Here is a 16619-nt window from a genome sequence, read left to right as displayed (position 1 = left end):
CAGCAGCTACTGAGCATATCTAGATATGCTTTTCAGCAAAGCATATCAAGAGAATGAAGCAAATTAGATAATAGAAGTCAATTCAAAAGTTGTTTAAAATGGCATGCTCTTTCTAAATAATGAAAGAAAAAAATTGGGTTTCATGTCCCTTTAAGACCTATAATAGGGTCAGTGCTGCCCGCGGCTTATTTGTAGTTTTTGTCCAAGAAAGATCAGAATATTTCAGAATACCAAGGGTAAAATTTGTCATTATTTTGCATACAGTAAATGAAGGAAAAACAAAATTTAAAGGGACAGTAAATATTGATTATTTATTCTCTAATTTTCTTATGTAAGTAGTGTTAGCCTTTTAGCAAGTGCTGTATTTTCAAATTATATAAAAAAATGCTTCTTTCTATATAAAACATTCCTTTTTATTACAGTCCCCCTGCTGCCCTAAAGCTGCAGCGTTTTTTGTTTCTTACATTCTGCAGCAGGTGGGACATCCGAGCAGAAAGCGCCCACCCGACATATTCACAGTTTACAGCGTTACTCTTTAAAAACATGAAGAAAGCTATCACCAGGAGCACACACTGTATGCAGTGAAAGGGGGAGCCTGTCACCTTCTGCTTGGCCGTACCACCTGCTGCAAAGTAAAAACAAAAACGCTGTGGGCTTGAATGGTAGCTGGGGGGAGACTTAAAGGACTGAAATAAAAAGGTGAATTATATGAATATCATTTTTACACTTCCTTAAAGGCTTACACTTCCTATATAAGAGGATAAATAATGGAAATGTACTGTCTCTTTAAATAGTCATGCGTAGATTACAAGCGGAGAGGAATTGATAGCACAGGGCGCATTATCTTGTGTTCAGCGTCACACAATGAATAACGTCTTACAAGTAGATGGTTAAAATGTTAACCAAAGTATCTTAATGTAGCATAAACCTTTTTAGCACAACACCACCTTAGAGGTTATTGAGAAACATAAAACTTGTTCTTTTGTATTTAACATAAAATTGTTTCACAGTTTACAGCCTGGCGGCTGGGCCCCTTAAAGATTGCTGCAATAACCCAGATTCACTTGTGACTCTCCTCCATATTCACTGTAATCAGAATAGCTTCCATAGAAATTGTCCTTCTTAAAGGGACATGAAACTCAAAATTTGTTGTTTATGTTTCAGATAGGGCACATATGTTTAAACAACTTTCCAATTTGCTCCATTCTCTTGGTATCCTTTGTTGAAAGAATACCTAGGTAGTCTGAGGAGCAGCAATGCATTACTGGGAGCTGGTTGCTTATTGAAGACTGCACATATATGTCTCTTGTGATTGGCTCATCTAATGCGTTCAGTTAGCTCCTAATAGGCCATTGTTTCTCCTTCAACAAAGGATGCTAAGAGAATGAAACACATTTAATAACAGAAGTAAATTGGAAAGTTGTTAAAAATTGTATCCTATGAAAGAAAATTTTTGGTTTCATATTCTCTGAATTCTTTGTGAATCTAGACTATTGTCCTGTGAAGTTACCAATGGTTATACTTCACTTATAAGCAAGTTAGAAGCATTAGCATTATTTGCTCCTTCAGTTTATGTAAAATAATACCCAAATCCTATTATATTTGAGTTCCGCCATTTCCATGACACCTCGCTGGTTCCCTTCTTCACCCACTGCAGCTAACACCTCTAATTGGTTGCAATTTGCTTCTGTCCTCACCCACATCCAATTGTTCACTCTGATTGGCTGCTTTCTCTTTTACTGGGTAATCTGCTCTGCTTGTAACTAACTCCCTTTGATCCTTTTTTTTGCCTTTTTTTTACCTTCTGCTTTTTTGCCTTTTTTTGCTTTCAAATCAGGCAGTCCAGGTAAGACCAATGCCCATCATATGCTATGTCATCAGTATTTATTTGTTTATTTTATATCCCCTGGCTGATAAAGGAGACTGCAAGACCTCAGTGTACAACCTGCCCTCTGACAACCAAGTGGTTAAAACAATCAGGTTGCACTTATGTGTGACAACTGGAAGAGAAAATATAGGAGGTCTGATTAAGCCTAAGCTTATTATGCAGCTAGTCTGGTAGACTACAAGAAACATGTGCAAAGGAATTATACACTGGCAAAAGATAGAAAGGGAAATAAACTGTCTTCATTGTCATTAAAACATAGTAAATTGAATACTGCATTTGTTACTGGAAGACTATAACCTTATTGTGTGTGTGTGTATTAGGGATGGGCGAATGTGTAACTTTTCAAATTTCGAATGTAGAACGAATGTTATTACCGAAATTCGAATTCTAAATCCGAATGTTGATAAGAACGAATATTCTTAAAAATTCGAAAATCGAATGTTATTTACAGTGTTCGAATGTCACTTTCGAATTCGAATGTTTATAATTATATCGAATGTCCACATTCGAAATTTCGAATTTAACATTCTATTTAACAAATACTATTCAGAAGTTCAATAGTTCATGTGGTAGGGCAGGAATCTAGTAAATTGATACATAATAGATACAAATATATCATTTTGAATGTTTCCATATAGAATATTGTATAATTCGAATATTACATTTAAAGAAAGCATTAGAAATACTATTACAATCTAAATTCGAATATATATATATATATATGTGTGTGTGTATAGGGGATTTATCAGATTAAATGCTCTCTTATTAAAGCAAATTATAACAACAAAAGGTAAGGAAAAAATCCCCCCTCCACCTTTTGTTTTTTTAAACACATATTGCTGGCTGATAACTGGGTACCTCAATGTGGTGTGGGTGAGAGTATGGCAAAAGTAATTTAGTAATTCTAAAGGTACAACTGACGCATTTGGGTCTGCAGTACATTATTATTTTTTTGGCTCTAAGAAAGGGCTATTTGTGGATTGAGCTTTTTTTCTGCCTTTTTACCTTAGTCATTTTGCACTCATTTACTGATGCAGCACTCCCACCTGGATATCTCATTTTCTTAGCCAGGAATATGGGGATTTTTTCTGCTTGGTAGTTTTTTCTTAGGCAAGATATTATTTAAAGGGTCACTTAAGTCAAATATAAAGTTTTATGATTCAGATAAAGAATGCAATTTAAAAAAACTTTCCAATATACTTCCTCATTGGGGTATATTTAAAATAGTGCGAACGGACATGATACGATGTAGCGTATCATGTCTGCTGCACATAGATAAATGCCTACTACATACATTGTCGGCATTTATCATTGCGCCAGCAGTTCTTGTGAACTGCTTGTGCAATGCTGCCCCCTGCAGATTGGCCGCTAGCAGGGGGGTGTCAATCAACCCGATTTGTATTCGGGTTGATTTTTATCCGCTGCCTCAGAGCAGGCGGACAAGTTATGGAACAGCGGTCTTTAGACTGCTGCTTCGAAACAAAGGGCATCAAACTCCATACGGAGCTTGATAAATCGGCCCAATTATATTAACACTAGTCCTAAAGCCCGTTCACTACGGGCCATTTTTGCATTACAGTGGTCCCACCCCTGGCGTTCTCTCCCTCCCACTTCTCTGTTTTGCTTTCTCTCTCCCCCTCTCTTTTGCGCTCTCTCCCCCTCTCGTCTCTCCATCTCCCCCTCTCTCATCGCTCCCCTCTCTCTCTCGCGACCCTCTCTCTCTTTCTCTCTCTCCCCCCTTTCTCTCTCTCTCCCCCCTCTCATCTCTCCCCCCTCTCTATCTCTACCCCCTCTTTCCTCTCTCTCTCTCTTCCCTCCCCCCTCTCTCTCTCCGCCTCCTCTCTCTCTCCCGCCTCTCTCTTTCTCTCTCCCCTCTCTTCTCCCCTCTATCTCTCTCTCTCCCCCTCTCTCTCTCCTCTCTCTCTCCCCCCTCTCTCTCTCCCCCCTCTCTCTCTCTCCCCCCCCTCCTCTCCCTCCCCTCTCTCCCTCCCCTCCCTCCCCCCCCTCTCACCTCTCTCTCTCCTCTCTCTCTCTCCCCCCCTCTCTCTCTCTCCCCCTCTCTCTCTCCCCCTCTCTCTCTCCCCCCCCCTCTCTCTCTCCCCCCCTCTCTCTCTCACTCTCTCTCTCTCTTCCCCCCCTCTCTCTTCCCCCCCTCTCTCTCTCTCCCCTCTCTCTCTCCCCTCCCCCCCCCTCTCTCTCCCTCTCCCCCCCCCCTCTCTCTCTCTCTCCCCCCCCTCTCTCTCTCTCTCTCCCCCCTCTCTCTCTCTCTCTCTCTCTCCTCTCTTTCTCTCTCCCTCTCCCCCCTCTCCCTCTCCCTCTCTCTTTCCCCTCTCTCTCTCCCCACATCTCCCCCCCTCTCTCCACATCTCCCCCCCTCTCCCCACATCTCTCCCCATCCCCCCCCCTCTCTCCACATCTCCCCCCTCTCTCCACATATCCCCACATCTCCCCCCTCTCTCCACATCTCCCCCCTCTCTCCACATCTCCCCCCTCTCTCCACATCTCCCCCCTCTCTCCACATCTCCCCCCTCTCTCCACATCTCCCCCCCTCTCTCCACATCTCCCCCCTCTCTCACATCTCCCCCCCTCTCTCCACATCTCCCCCCTCTCTCCACATCTCCCCCCTCTCTCCACATCTCCCCCCTCTCTCCACATCTCCCCCCCTCACTCCACATCTCCCCCCCTCACTCCACATCTCCCCCCCTCACTCCACATCTCCCCCCCTCACTCCACATCTCCCCCCCTCTCTCCACATCTCCCCCCTCTCCCCACATCTCTCCACATCTCCCCCCTCTCTCCACATCTCTCCCCTCTCTCCACATCTCCCCCCTCTCTCCACATCTCCCCCCTCATCTCTCCCCTCTCTCCACATCTCCCCCCTCACTCCACATCTCCCACATCTCCCCACATCTCTCCACATCTCCCCCCTCACTGCACATCTCCCCCCCTCTCCCCACATCTCCCCACATCCCTCCACCCTCTCTTGAGCTGTTTGAGCTCTCTCCACGGCCCTTCACGTGCCTTCACGCTAGGCTCCGCCCCTTCCACGGGCTTTCACGTTAGGCCCCGCCCCCTCCACGATCGGCCACGCCCACTTCTGCTCGGCGCAGTCGGCAGAACAGGTAGGGACTTAGGCCAGTGTGTTTGTCCGCGTGCTGTCTCTACTGCGCATGACAGCTTCGGACAAACACACTTGGCCTTTTATAGTATAGGATGTGTTGTACAAAAAAAAAAAACTGTCTAATGCAACAAAATGACATAATATCACTTTAATGGCACAATCTCCTATTTATATAAAAGACAAATCTAATACTGTACTATTTTACTGACTCATTTCTGATTTCAATGACGTACGCTCCACAAAGCGTTGTATTAGCGAAGCGCTGTAAAGTGAAGCGCTGTAAAGTGAGGTATACCTGTACTTCCCTTTTTGTGTCTATATTTTGCCATTATATCTCATTTTTATCTTCATTTGTGCTGCTTTGCAAACATGGCCTCTAGTCTACCAAGCACATTCTTAAATAAACTTCTATTTTATGAAGATTAGTGCACAAAACTTTTTTCTATTGTTAGGTAGCACTCAGATATAAATAATTCCACTACTCAGTATATTTATAGAAGTCAAGTGCCAAACAGTTACTAAATATAGTGATATAAATTAGGGGAAGTAATAGTAACTGTATTCAGGAAGTGTGGAGATATTTTCTGGCTCACACAAGGCGAGATTACGAGTGGAGCTTTATTTATCGCTCCCGCTCAAGCGTTAACTGTACTCAGCTTTGGCTTTATGCGCACGTTGGATTTCACTCAGTCACTAACTTATCGTGCAAAAAGCCAAAGTTATTATATCACAACACATTAACGTATTCTCTCATAGGGGCCGGTTTATTATAGTGCGAGACAGCGGATCATACGCTGTCGGCATTTATCATTGCACAACCATTTCTTGTGAAATGCTTGTGCAATGCTGCCCCCTGCACATTTGCGGCCAATCGGCTGCTAGCAGGGGATGTCAATCATCCTGATCGTATTCGATATGGCTGATTGCTGCCCTCCGCCTCAGAGATGGACGAGTTAAGGAGCAGCGGTCTTATGACCGCTACTTCTTAACTTCCGCTTCAGGGGAGTGGGTCAGAAGCAGCATCCAATGCTTCATAAATCGACCCCATAGACTTCATTGGAGCACAAAAATTGGACCCAACAAGTCGCACAAACCCAATTGTATTTTCTCAAGTGCGCTACCAGACATATATATAATATCTCACATTCCAATGTTCTTCACATAGCAAAATAAGTTCTGTTTATTTATGAATACATATATATATATATATATATATATATATATATATATATATATATATATGATGGTTGTTTGGTAAAATATTTATCTATACCTATACATATACTATATATATATATATATATATATATATATATATATATATATATATATATACAGTATGTATATATACCTATTTATATAGGTATAGATATATACAGATATATAGGAATAACTATTTAAAAATACTTAGAACATATTCTCCTATCTGAAAAACATTGGAATATGAAATATTTACAGTAAATACATAGTTAAACACTTTATTTAATATGAATATTTTCAGCTACTTAACTGCAAAGGGCTCCAATGCGCTAATATATATGTATACATATGTATCTCTGTTTTTCTAGGTCTATATATGTCTGTAAATACATAAATACACATATAAATACATATGTACACACATAAATACATAAATACACATATAAATACATAAATACACATATAAATACATAAATACATATGTACACACATAAATACATAAATACACATATAAATACATAAATACACATATAAATATATAAATACATATATACATATATAAATACACATATAAATACATAAATACACATAAATACATAAATACACATATAAATACATATATACACATATAAATACATAAATACACATATAAATACATAAATACACGTATAAATACATATGTACACACATAAACATATATAAACATATTTAGACATGTATATCTAATCTCTAAGTTAAAGCCCTTTGCAGCCTTTGTTTTCTAACACCTGAGGCCTAATATATTTGAGCCCATATAACTTTTGTATGCAATTTGTTTTTTTAAATAATTTTGTGCAACTTTTAATTCGAGTTTAATCGTTAACTCCATTAACTTTGTTAACTCCGACACGTGCAAACAGCTGCGACAAACCCTATATCGCTTGCGAGCCACTCATCATCTGGCCCTAAAATAGGGAAGAATCTTTATTTTCTTAACCAGGTTTTAAAGAGCTACATAGGAATTTCAGATGATTATTTCACAGTAGCAAATCTAGTCATATGCCAAAATGCGGATATAGTTAAAATTGTTACTGTCCCTTTAATATGCTAATGCCCCAGTTTGGGCATAGCCATTGGACATACTTTGTCAGTTTTGTGGAGTGATAGATTTATTGCATTGTAATGGGAAGCACCACGCCAGATTTTAACCCCTTTGCTGCCTTAGATCACTACAATGTTTTGCAACTCTGGCAGCCCAAAGGGTTTAGATGCATAAACATCTAGATGCCCCTCCCTGCTTGTTGTTGATGCAGTGTACGACTGAGGACTTTGTATTTTGTTCTTTACAGAGGATGAGCAGAGAGAGAAGTCAGTGTCACATCACACAGTGCAACAGCTGATCCTAGAGAAGGAGCAAGCTCTGTCTGACCTGAACTCTGTGGAGAAGTCGCTGGCGGATCTCTTTCGCAGATATGAGAAAATGAAAGACGTTCTAGAGGGATTCCGTAAGGCAAGTGCTGTCTGAAAATAATGCAGACAGATGACATGTTGAAAGTTATAGTGTAATATTAATCACTCCTTGATATAGGGGTCCATCCGATAAAAATCGTCGCCCGCAAAAGCCGGCGACACCAATATTTACGCTGGTTTGGTATCACATATACGGCGTAACCTAGAAGTTACGCGCGTATATTTCTGCCGTCGCCCGTAGTTTTTTGGGCCATAGGCAGGTATACCAAACCAGCGCAGTTTGGTATCCAATATGCAGCGTAAGGACTTACGTGGCGAAAATGGAGAAAACTTACTCCATTTTCACCTCGCCACAAAAAGCAGCCGTAAGAAGCCTTACGCTGACTATTGGAGCCCCGTAACTCCCTAAACTGGCTGCTAAAATAAACCTAACACCTTACGCATGCGCAATGTCTATCTCCCTGTCAACCGCGATCTTCTAAAATAAACCTAACACCTAACACATGCGCAATGTCTATCTACCTGTCAACCGCGACCCCCCCCCCCCCCCCGAAATCCCTAATAAAGTTATTAACCCCTAAACCGCCGCTCCCGGACCCCGCCGCCATCTACATAAACTAACCCCCTACTGTGAGCCCCTAAAACCGCCGCCATCTACCTTATCTATCCCCTAATTAGAACCCCTTACACCGCTGTCATCTACCTTATCTATCCCCTAATCTGACCCCTTACACCGCTGCCACCTATATAAAAATTATTAACCCCTAATCTAATCCCCCTATACCGCCGCCAGCTATATTAATATTATTAACCCCTAATGTAAGCCCCTTACACCGCCGCCATCTCTATTAAAATGATTAACCCCTAATTTAATCTACCTACCCCCGCCGCCAGCTATATTATCTATATTAACCCTAAGTATATTATAGTTAATATAGGTATTACATTATATATATTAACTATATTAACCCTAATTATATTAGGGTTAATATAGTTAATATAGTTACTATAGTATTTATATTAACTATATTAACTCTATCTAACCCTAACACCCCTAACTAAATTTATATTAAATTAATCTAATTCATTTATAAACTAAAATATTCCTATTTAAATCTAAATACTTACCTATAAAATAAACCCTAAGATAGCTACAATATAATTAATAATTACATTGTAGCTATGTTAGGGTTAATATTTATTTTACAGGTAAATTGTTAATTATTTTAACTAGGTATAATAGCTATTAAATAGTTATTAACTATTTAATATCTACCTAGTTAAAATAATTACCCAATTACCTGTAAAATAAATCCTAACCTAAGTTACAAATACACCTACACTGTCAATAAATTAAATAAACTACAAACATCTATCTAAAAATACAATTAAATTAACTAAACTAAATTACAAAAAAAAAAAAAACACTAAATTACAAAAAATAAAAAAAAGATTACAAGATTTTTAAGCTAATTACACCTATTCTAAGCCCCCTAATAAAATAATAAACCCCCAAAATAAAAAAAATTCCCTGCCCTATTCTAAATTAAAAAAATTTCAAAGCTCTTTACCTTACCAGCCCTTAAAAGGGCCTTTTGTGGGGCATGCCCCAAAGAATTCAGCTCTTTTGCATACAAATACAATACCCCCCCATTACAACCCACCACCCACATACCCCTATTCTAAAACCACCCAAACCCCCCTTAAAAAAGCCTAACACTACCCCCCTGAAGATCTCCCTACCTTGTCTTCACCACACCGGGCCGAACTCCTGATCTGATCCGGGCGATGTCTTCCTCCAAGCGGCAAAGAAGAATTCTTCCTCCGGCGATGTCTTCCTCCAAGCGGCAAAGAAGAATTCTTCCTCCGGCGACGTCTTCCTCCAAGCGGCAGCAAAGTCTTCATTCTTCCGGCGGCATCTTCAATCTTCTTTCTTCGCTCCGCCGCCGCGGAGCATCCATCCCGGCCGACGACTGAACGACGAATGAGGTACCTTTAAATGATGTCATCCAAGATGGCGTCCGCCGAATTTCGATTGGCTGATAGGATTCTATCAGCCAATCGGAATTAAGTTAGAAAATTCTGATCCGATCAGCCAATAGAATGCGAGCTCAATCTGATTGGCTGATTGGATCAGCCAATCGGATTGAACTTGAATCTGATTGGCTGATTCAATCAGCCAATCAGATTTTTCTAACTTAATTCCGATTGGCTGATAGAATCCTATCAGCCAATCGGAATTCGGCGGACGCCATCTTGGATGACGTCATTTAAAGGTACCTCATTTGTCGTTCAGTCGTCGGCCGGGATGGATGCTCCGCGGCGGCAGAGCGAAGAAAGAAGATTGAAGATGCCGCCGGAAGAATGAAGACTTTGCTGCCGCTTGGAGGAAGACGACGCCGGAGGAAGAATTCTTCTTTGCCGCTTGGAGGAAGACATCGCCGGAGGAAGAATTCTTCTTTGCCGCTTGGAGGAAGACATCGCCCGGATCGGATCAGGAGTTCGGCCCGGTGTGGTGAAGACAAGGTAGGGAGATCTTCAGGGGGGTAGTGTTAGGCTTTTTTAAGGGGGGTTTGGGTGGTTTTAGAATAGGGGTATGTGGGTGGTGGGTTGTAATGGGGGGGGGTATTGTATTTGTATGCAAAAGAGCTGAATTCTTTGGGGCATGCCCCACAAAAGGCCCTTTTAAGGGCTGGTAAGGTAAAGAGCTTTGAAATTTTTTTAATTTAGAATAGGGCAGGGAATTTTTTTTTATTTTGGAGGTTTATTATTTTATTAGGGGGCTTAGAATAGGTGTAATTAGCTTAAAAATCTTGTAATCTTTTTTTTATTTTTTGTAATTTAGTGTTTGTTTGTTTTTGTAATTTAGTTTAGTTAATTTAATTGTATTTTTAGATAGATGTTTGTAGTTTATTTAATTTATTGATAGTGTAGGTGTATTTGTAACTTAGGTTAGGATTTATTTTACAGGTAATTGGGTAATTATTTTAACTAGGTAGATATTAAATAGTTAATAACTATTTAATAGCTATTATACCTAGTTAAAATAATTAACAATTTACCTGTAAAATAAATATTAACCCTAACATAGCTACAATGTAATTATTAATTATATTGTAGCTATCTTAGGGTTTATTTTATAGGTAAGTATTTAGATTTAAATAGGAATATTTTAGTTTATAAATGAATTAGATTAATTTAATATAAATTTAGTTAGGGGTGTTAGGGTTAGATAGAGTTAATATAGTTAATATAAATACTATAGTAACTATATTAACCCTAATATAATTAGGGTTAATGTAGTTAATATATATAATGCAATACCTATATTAACTATAATATACTTAGGGTTAATATAGATAATATAGCTGGCGGCGGGGTAGGTAGATTAAATTAGGGGTTAATCATTTTAATAGAGATGGCGGCGGTGTTAGGGGCTTACATTAGGGGTTAATAATTTTAATATAGATGGCGGCGGTGTTAGGGGCTCACTTTAGGGGGTTATAGATATAATATAGCTGGCGGCGGGGTACGGGAGCAACGGTTTAGGGGTTAATAACTTTATTAGGTTGCGGCGGGGTACGGGAGCGGCGGTTTAGGGGTTAATAGCTTTTTTATTGTTAGGATAGTGAGGGGGGGATAGCGGATAGAGGGTTAGACGTGTCGGGCTATGTTAGGGAGGCGTGTTAGACAGTGCGGGTGATTTAGACTTTAGTCAGGTTTTATAGGCGTCGGCAGTTTCTAACGTGGCGCAAGTCACTGGCGACTCCAAAAATCTGTACTTACGCAGATTTCTGGACATCGCTGGTTTGTGAGACTTGCGCCACTTTAGCAAGTGACGGCGCCGCATATTGGATGGCTTGAGTTGCGAGCTGAAACTGCGGGCGACGTGGGTTCCCTCGCTTGCGCCGCAAACTGCGATCTATATCGGATCGCGCCCATAGGATATAAACAAACATATTGTTTTGCTTTTGTTAAATTAATTTGTGCTGTTCTTCAATTATTGAAATGATATAATATTTAGAAGCTGTAATACTTTTTTGTCTTGTCTCAGAAACAGCTTAAACAGATTCTGAGTGACTGAGCAGTAGCTTTTTTTTATTTAGCAGCCGAGAACAGCATCTGGGGCAGATATATTAGATTACAGACAAAAAGAACAAATCTGTTAGCTCTGCTAGTTTTGAATTTATACTTTAAACTGCTTTAAGGTTCAACTTACCAAGGAGCTGCACAATTCATCATACATAACTCCTGCAAATTAGTTTAGGAGTCATATTACTTATTATACCACTGAGAATTATGTGTGTTCATTTTATCACACAGTGTTTATAATGGTTGTATTCACATTCCCACCTATTAAAGAGACATTGTACTTAAAACACCCACTAAACATGTTCAAAATATAAAGTAAAATCTGTGTGTGTGTTTGTAGGTGTATGTTTTTGTTTAGGTGTGTTTGTGTAGGTGTATTTGTGTGTGTGTGTGTTTGCTTGTTGTGTAGATGTTTGTATGTGTGTGTGTGTGTTTTTTGTAGTTGTATATATGTGTGTGCATGCCTGTGTGTTTTTGTGTAGGTGTTTTTGTGTGTCTTTGTTTCGCTATATATATATATATATATATATATATATATATATATATATACAGTATGTATGTTTTTTGTGCGATTACATAGCGGTATGTGCTTCCGTAAGTGTGTGTTTTTGTATAGGTGCATTATTGTGTGTGTTTGTTTATGTATGTGTATATGTGTGTTGTGTAGGTATGTGTTTGTATAAGTGTGTGTCTTTGTGTAGCTGTGTGTTTAGATGTGTGTTTGTTTAGGTATGTGTTTGCATAAGTGTGTGTTTGTGTAGCTGCATGTTTGTATAAGTGTGTGAGTTTGTGTATATATATGTGTTAAGGTGTGTATTTGGGTAGGTATGTGTTTGCATAAGTCTGTGTGTTTGTATATGTGTTTAGGTGTGTGTTTGTGTAGGTATGTGTTTGCATAAGTGTGTGTTTGTGTATATGTGTGTGTTAAGCTGTGTATTTGTGTAGGTATGTGTTTGCATAAGTATGTGGGTGTGTGTTTGTATAAGTGTGTATGTTTGTGTATATGTGTTTAGGTGTTTATTTTGTGTAGGTGTGTGTTTGTATAAGTGTGTGTGTATATGTTTAGGAGTGTGTTTGTGTAGGTATGTGTTTGCATAAGTGTGTGTTTGTATAAGTGTGTATGTTTAGATGTGTGTATAAGTGTGTGTGTGTTTGTGTAGGTATGTGTTTGTATAAGTGTGTGTCTTTGTGTATATGTGTTTAGGTGTGTGTTTGTGTAGGTATGTGTTTGCATAAGTGTGTGTTTGTGTAGCTGTGTGTTTGTATAAGTGTGTGTGTTTAGATGTGTGTTTGTGTAGGTATGTGTTTGTATAAGTGTGTATGTTTAGATGTGTGTATAAGTGTGTGTGTGTTTGTGTAGGTATGTGTTTGTATAAGTGTGTGTCTTTGTGTATATGTGTTTAGGTGTGTGTTTGTGTAGGTATGTGTTTGCATAAGTGTGTGTTTGTGTAGCTGTGTGTTTGTATACGTGTGTGTGTTTAGATGTGTGTTTGTGTAGGTATGTGTTTGTATAAGTGTGTGTTTGTGTAGCTGTGTGTTTGTATAAGTGTGTATGTTTAGATGTGTGTTTGTGTAGGTATGTGTTTGTATAAGTGTGTGTCTGTGTATATGTGTTTAGATGTGTGTTTGTGTAGGTATGTGTTTGTATAAGTGTGTGTCTGTGTATATGTGTTTAGAGGTGTGTTTGTGTAGGTATGTGTTTGTATAAGTGTGTGTTTAGGTGTGTGTTTTTGTAGGTATTTGTGCAAGCCATTTTTGTGTTTCGTGCACAAAAGGATATACACAAAACTAGCTTACTACTGTAACAAAATAAATGTGTGTTGCTAACAACACAAAGGGGCCTATCTATCAAGCTCTGAATGGAGCTTGATGCCCCGTGTTTCTGGCGAGCCTGCTCCATAATCCTGTCCGCCTGCTCTGAGCAGGCGGACAGACATTGCCGGAATTCAACCTGATCGAGTACGATCGGGTTGATTGACACCTCCCTGCTGGCGGCTGATTGGCCGCAAATCTGCAGGGGGCGGCGTTGCACCAGCAGCTCTTATGAGTTGCTGGTGCAATGCTGAATACGGAGAGCATATTGCTCTCCGCATTCAGCGAGGTCTGGCGGACCTGATCCGCACTGTCGGATCAGGTCCGGCAGACTTTGTTAAATAGAGGCCAGTGTGTTGCATAGCGTTCAGTATTTACCAATATCATAGATTAATTTTGTAAATTACTGGAACAAAGTAAAAAAAAAAAACTCACAAAGGTTAGAAACGATTTGTGATCAATAACGTCTGTATAATGCTGGATACATCTTTGTGTCTGACATGAAATTATTTGCTACTGATGGAGTTAGTCACAGTTACAATATTAATCTGAAGTTTCAAACAAATAGTGAAAGTTATGGTGATCGCTACATTACAAACCCTGCAGGGATTCTAGCAGCAAGTGGTTCAGTGCGTTAACTAGGGGTGTTTTTTTTTTTACTCCAGCCCCCACAAAGCCATAACAGGCCAGGTTTTACTATATCCCTTCATTAGGATTATCTCAATGCATATTTTGACCAAGTTAGGATGTGGGGGCACAGCACATTTTGCTGGTAGTTCTTTTGAATAATGTAGTCCAACTCCTATGCTCTCCAAATGTTTTATTATTTATTAATTTTATTATTTTTTACAAATCAATTATCCCTGATTGTCTAGTTGTGGTGCCTGATCCCTTCATGGTCTCCTGTTATAAAAAAATATATGAAACAAATATTTGAAGGAAGCAGATTTCCTAGCACCCTGGGCAGCAAAAAACGAAATATACAACTATGTAGAAGCAGTATCCCCTGTATATGTGTCAGTTGTCACTGCTGTCAGAGGGGAAACAAACACCATCAAGTTGTTATCCCTGACCACATTGCTAACCATAGCTTTAATCCTACTCCAAATCCTAATAATCTGATCTGCAGGCCCTAGCCCCGTTCCTAACCTTAACCACAGTCCCTTATTCCGAACTGTACCTTAGATTTAATTTGCCAACATGTCTGGCTGGAGTGATAGCGGCACAAACTAGATCTCTACCTGATCTCAAGGCTGCAGTATCAGACACATCACTCTGGCCAGTTACAGCTACTTTTGCTGTTTGGGAAATGGATCTGAGAATGATCCCTAATCTAGCAGTTGAATAGACATAGGTATAAATATAAAAGAGTTTACTATATTGTCTTCCTAGGCTAATATAGAATTATATATATTGGGTGTAAGGTATCATAAAAAGACATCTGTTATTTAGTATTGTCTTGTTCTAGAATGAGGAAGTGCTGAAGAAGTGTGCGCAGGAGTACCTTGCACGGGTAAAGAAGGAGGAGCAGCGATACCACGCTCTAAAAATCCATGCAGAGGAAAAGCTGGACAGGTTGGTACAGAGCAATGCTGGTAGATACTAGGGAACTGGAAGTACTTTGCTGACACAATATAACTTAACTTGGTATTTGTCACCACAGGGCCAATGCTGACATTGCCCAGGTTAGGAGTAAATCTCAGCAGGAGCAAGCTGCTTACCAAGCCAGTCTGAGGAAGGAACAACTAAGGGTGGATGCTTTGGAAAGGACCCTCGAGCAAAAGGTTTGTATAGTTAATCTATATTGCTTTCTTTTGTGTCTTCCTTATCTTGTAAGTTTGCTTCAACAGCAACCAGATGTTCACACTTGTCCTCTCTATTTCATTCTTTCTCCCAACAGAATAGGGAAATTGAAGAGTTGACCAAGATTTGTGATGAACTTATTTCCAAGATGGGGAGAAGTTAACCTCCCTGCTGCTGTTTTTGGACTGCTTGTTTTCAAGCTGAGTGCAATCTGTGGGCATAGGGGAGGGTGGGCACAATATCTTGATGTACTTATTTCTGTTAAAAGTGGAGATCAGGCACCTACTGCTGGGGGGGGGGGGGGCACAGAAATCAATCATGTAATGCAGGCATCCCTCTCGCACATCCTTCCTGTATCAGGGAGGCAGAAACCTGGCCTGGATCTCTTCCTGTCTCGTCGTGTTTTATATGGATTTTCTCCAGACCTGCATTGTTTTAAATAAGGGCTCTAAGCCCAGCTTTTATGTTTTACCAGTGGTGAAGACCACATTATGTCTCAGTTTGTTCCTGGCTTGTGAGCAAAGCTCCTCATAGGCAAACTGATCCTCCCAAGGAAGAAGAGGAACATCCAGCTTCAATCGCATGAGCAGTGTGTTGTAAATAAATCTGTATTATCAAGCGCAACTACTGGTGTTTTCTTTTTTTTACATTACTGGAAACTATACTCTGTTTTTGTAATTGCTGTCTTCCTGATTTAGAATAATGTGGTCAATTCCAGCATGGTGCACAACACATGCACATTTCATCTACGTTTGCTTTATTTATGCTGTTAAAGGGCCATGATACCCAAATATTGAAACACTTGAAAGTGATGCAGCATAGCTGTAAAAAGCTGACTAGAAAATATCACCTGAACATCTCTATGTAAAAAAGGAAGATATTTTACCTCAAAAGTTCCTCAGTAGCCACCTCCCATTGTAAAGGACTTCTAAGCAGCAAATCAGTATGTCTGCCCCAGGACAGACAAAGGAGCGAGCTTTGTTCACTCTCATCTTATTTCCCTATTCAGTGTAAGGAAGTTTACTATGAAATCTCATGAGAGTTAAGTGAAATATCATGAGATCACAGTAAAAGAGTTCATGACCTCAGCACTGTTGATGCTGATTGGCTGCTGTTCATTTCATTATTTTATTTTTTTCTTTACCTGCATCTGGGCTGCAGCGGAGTATAACTTTTTACACAGAACTTACTCTGATGAGCTGAGCAAATTGTGAGGTAAAATATCTTCCTTTTTTACATAGAGATGCTCAGGTG

The 16619-nt window shown here is 39.7% G+C and overlaps 1 protein-coding gene across 9 annotated transcripts in view; it reads left to right on the top strand.

Moving 5' to 3' along the window:
• The window catches only part of TACC2 (transforming acidic coiled-coil containing protein 2), a 302667-nt gene extending 286678 nt beyond the window's left edge, over positions 1-15989 (top strand). For all 9 annotated transcript variants that reach the window (XM_053692637.1, XM_053692632.1, XM_053692635.1 and 6 more), the window contains 4 exons: positions 7538-7698; positions 15031-15137; positions 15226-15346; positions 15463-15989. In XM_053692637.1, the coding sequence (XP_053548612.1) occupies positions 7538-7698; positions 15031-15137; positions 15226-15346; positions 15463-15528 (455 nt within the window). In that variant the 3' untranslated portion in view covers positions 15529-15989. The remainder of the gene's footprint in view (positions 1-7537; positions 7699-15030; positions 15138-15225; positions 15347-15462) is intronic.
• Positions 15990-16619: the final 630 nt, after the last annotated feature.

This window comes from Bombina bombina, chromosome 9 (assembly GCF_027579735.1).
Source record: "Bombina bombina isolate aBomBom1 chromosome 9, aBomBom1.pri, whole genome shotgun sequence".
NCBI lineage: Eukaryota > Metazoa > Chordata > Amphibia > Anura > Bombinatoridae > Bombina > Bombina bombina.
The sequence above is the reverse complement of the archived record's forward strand: the minus strand, read 5'-3'. Positions and strand labels throughout refer to the sequence as shown.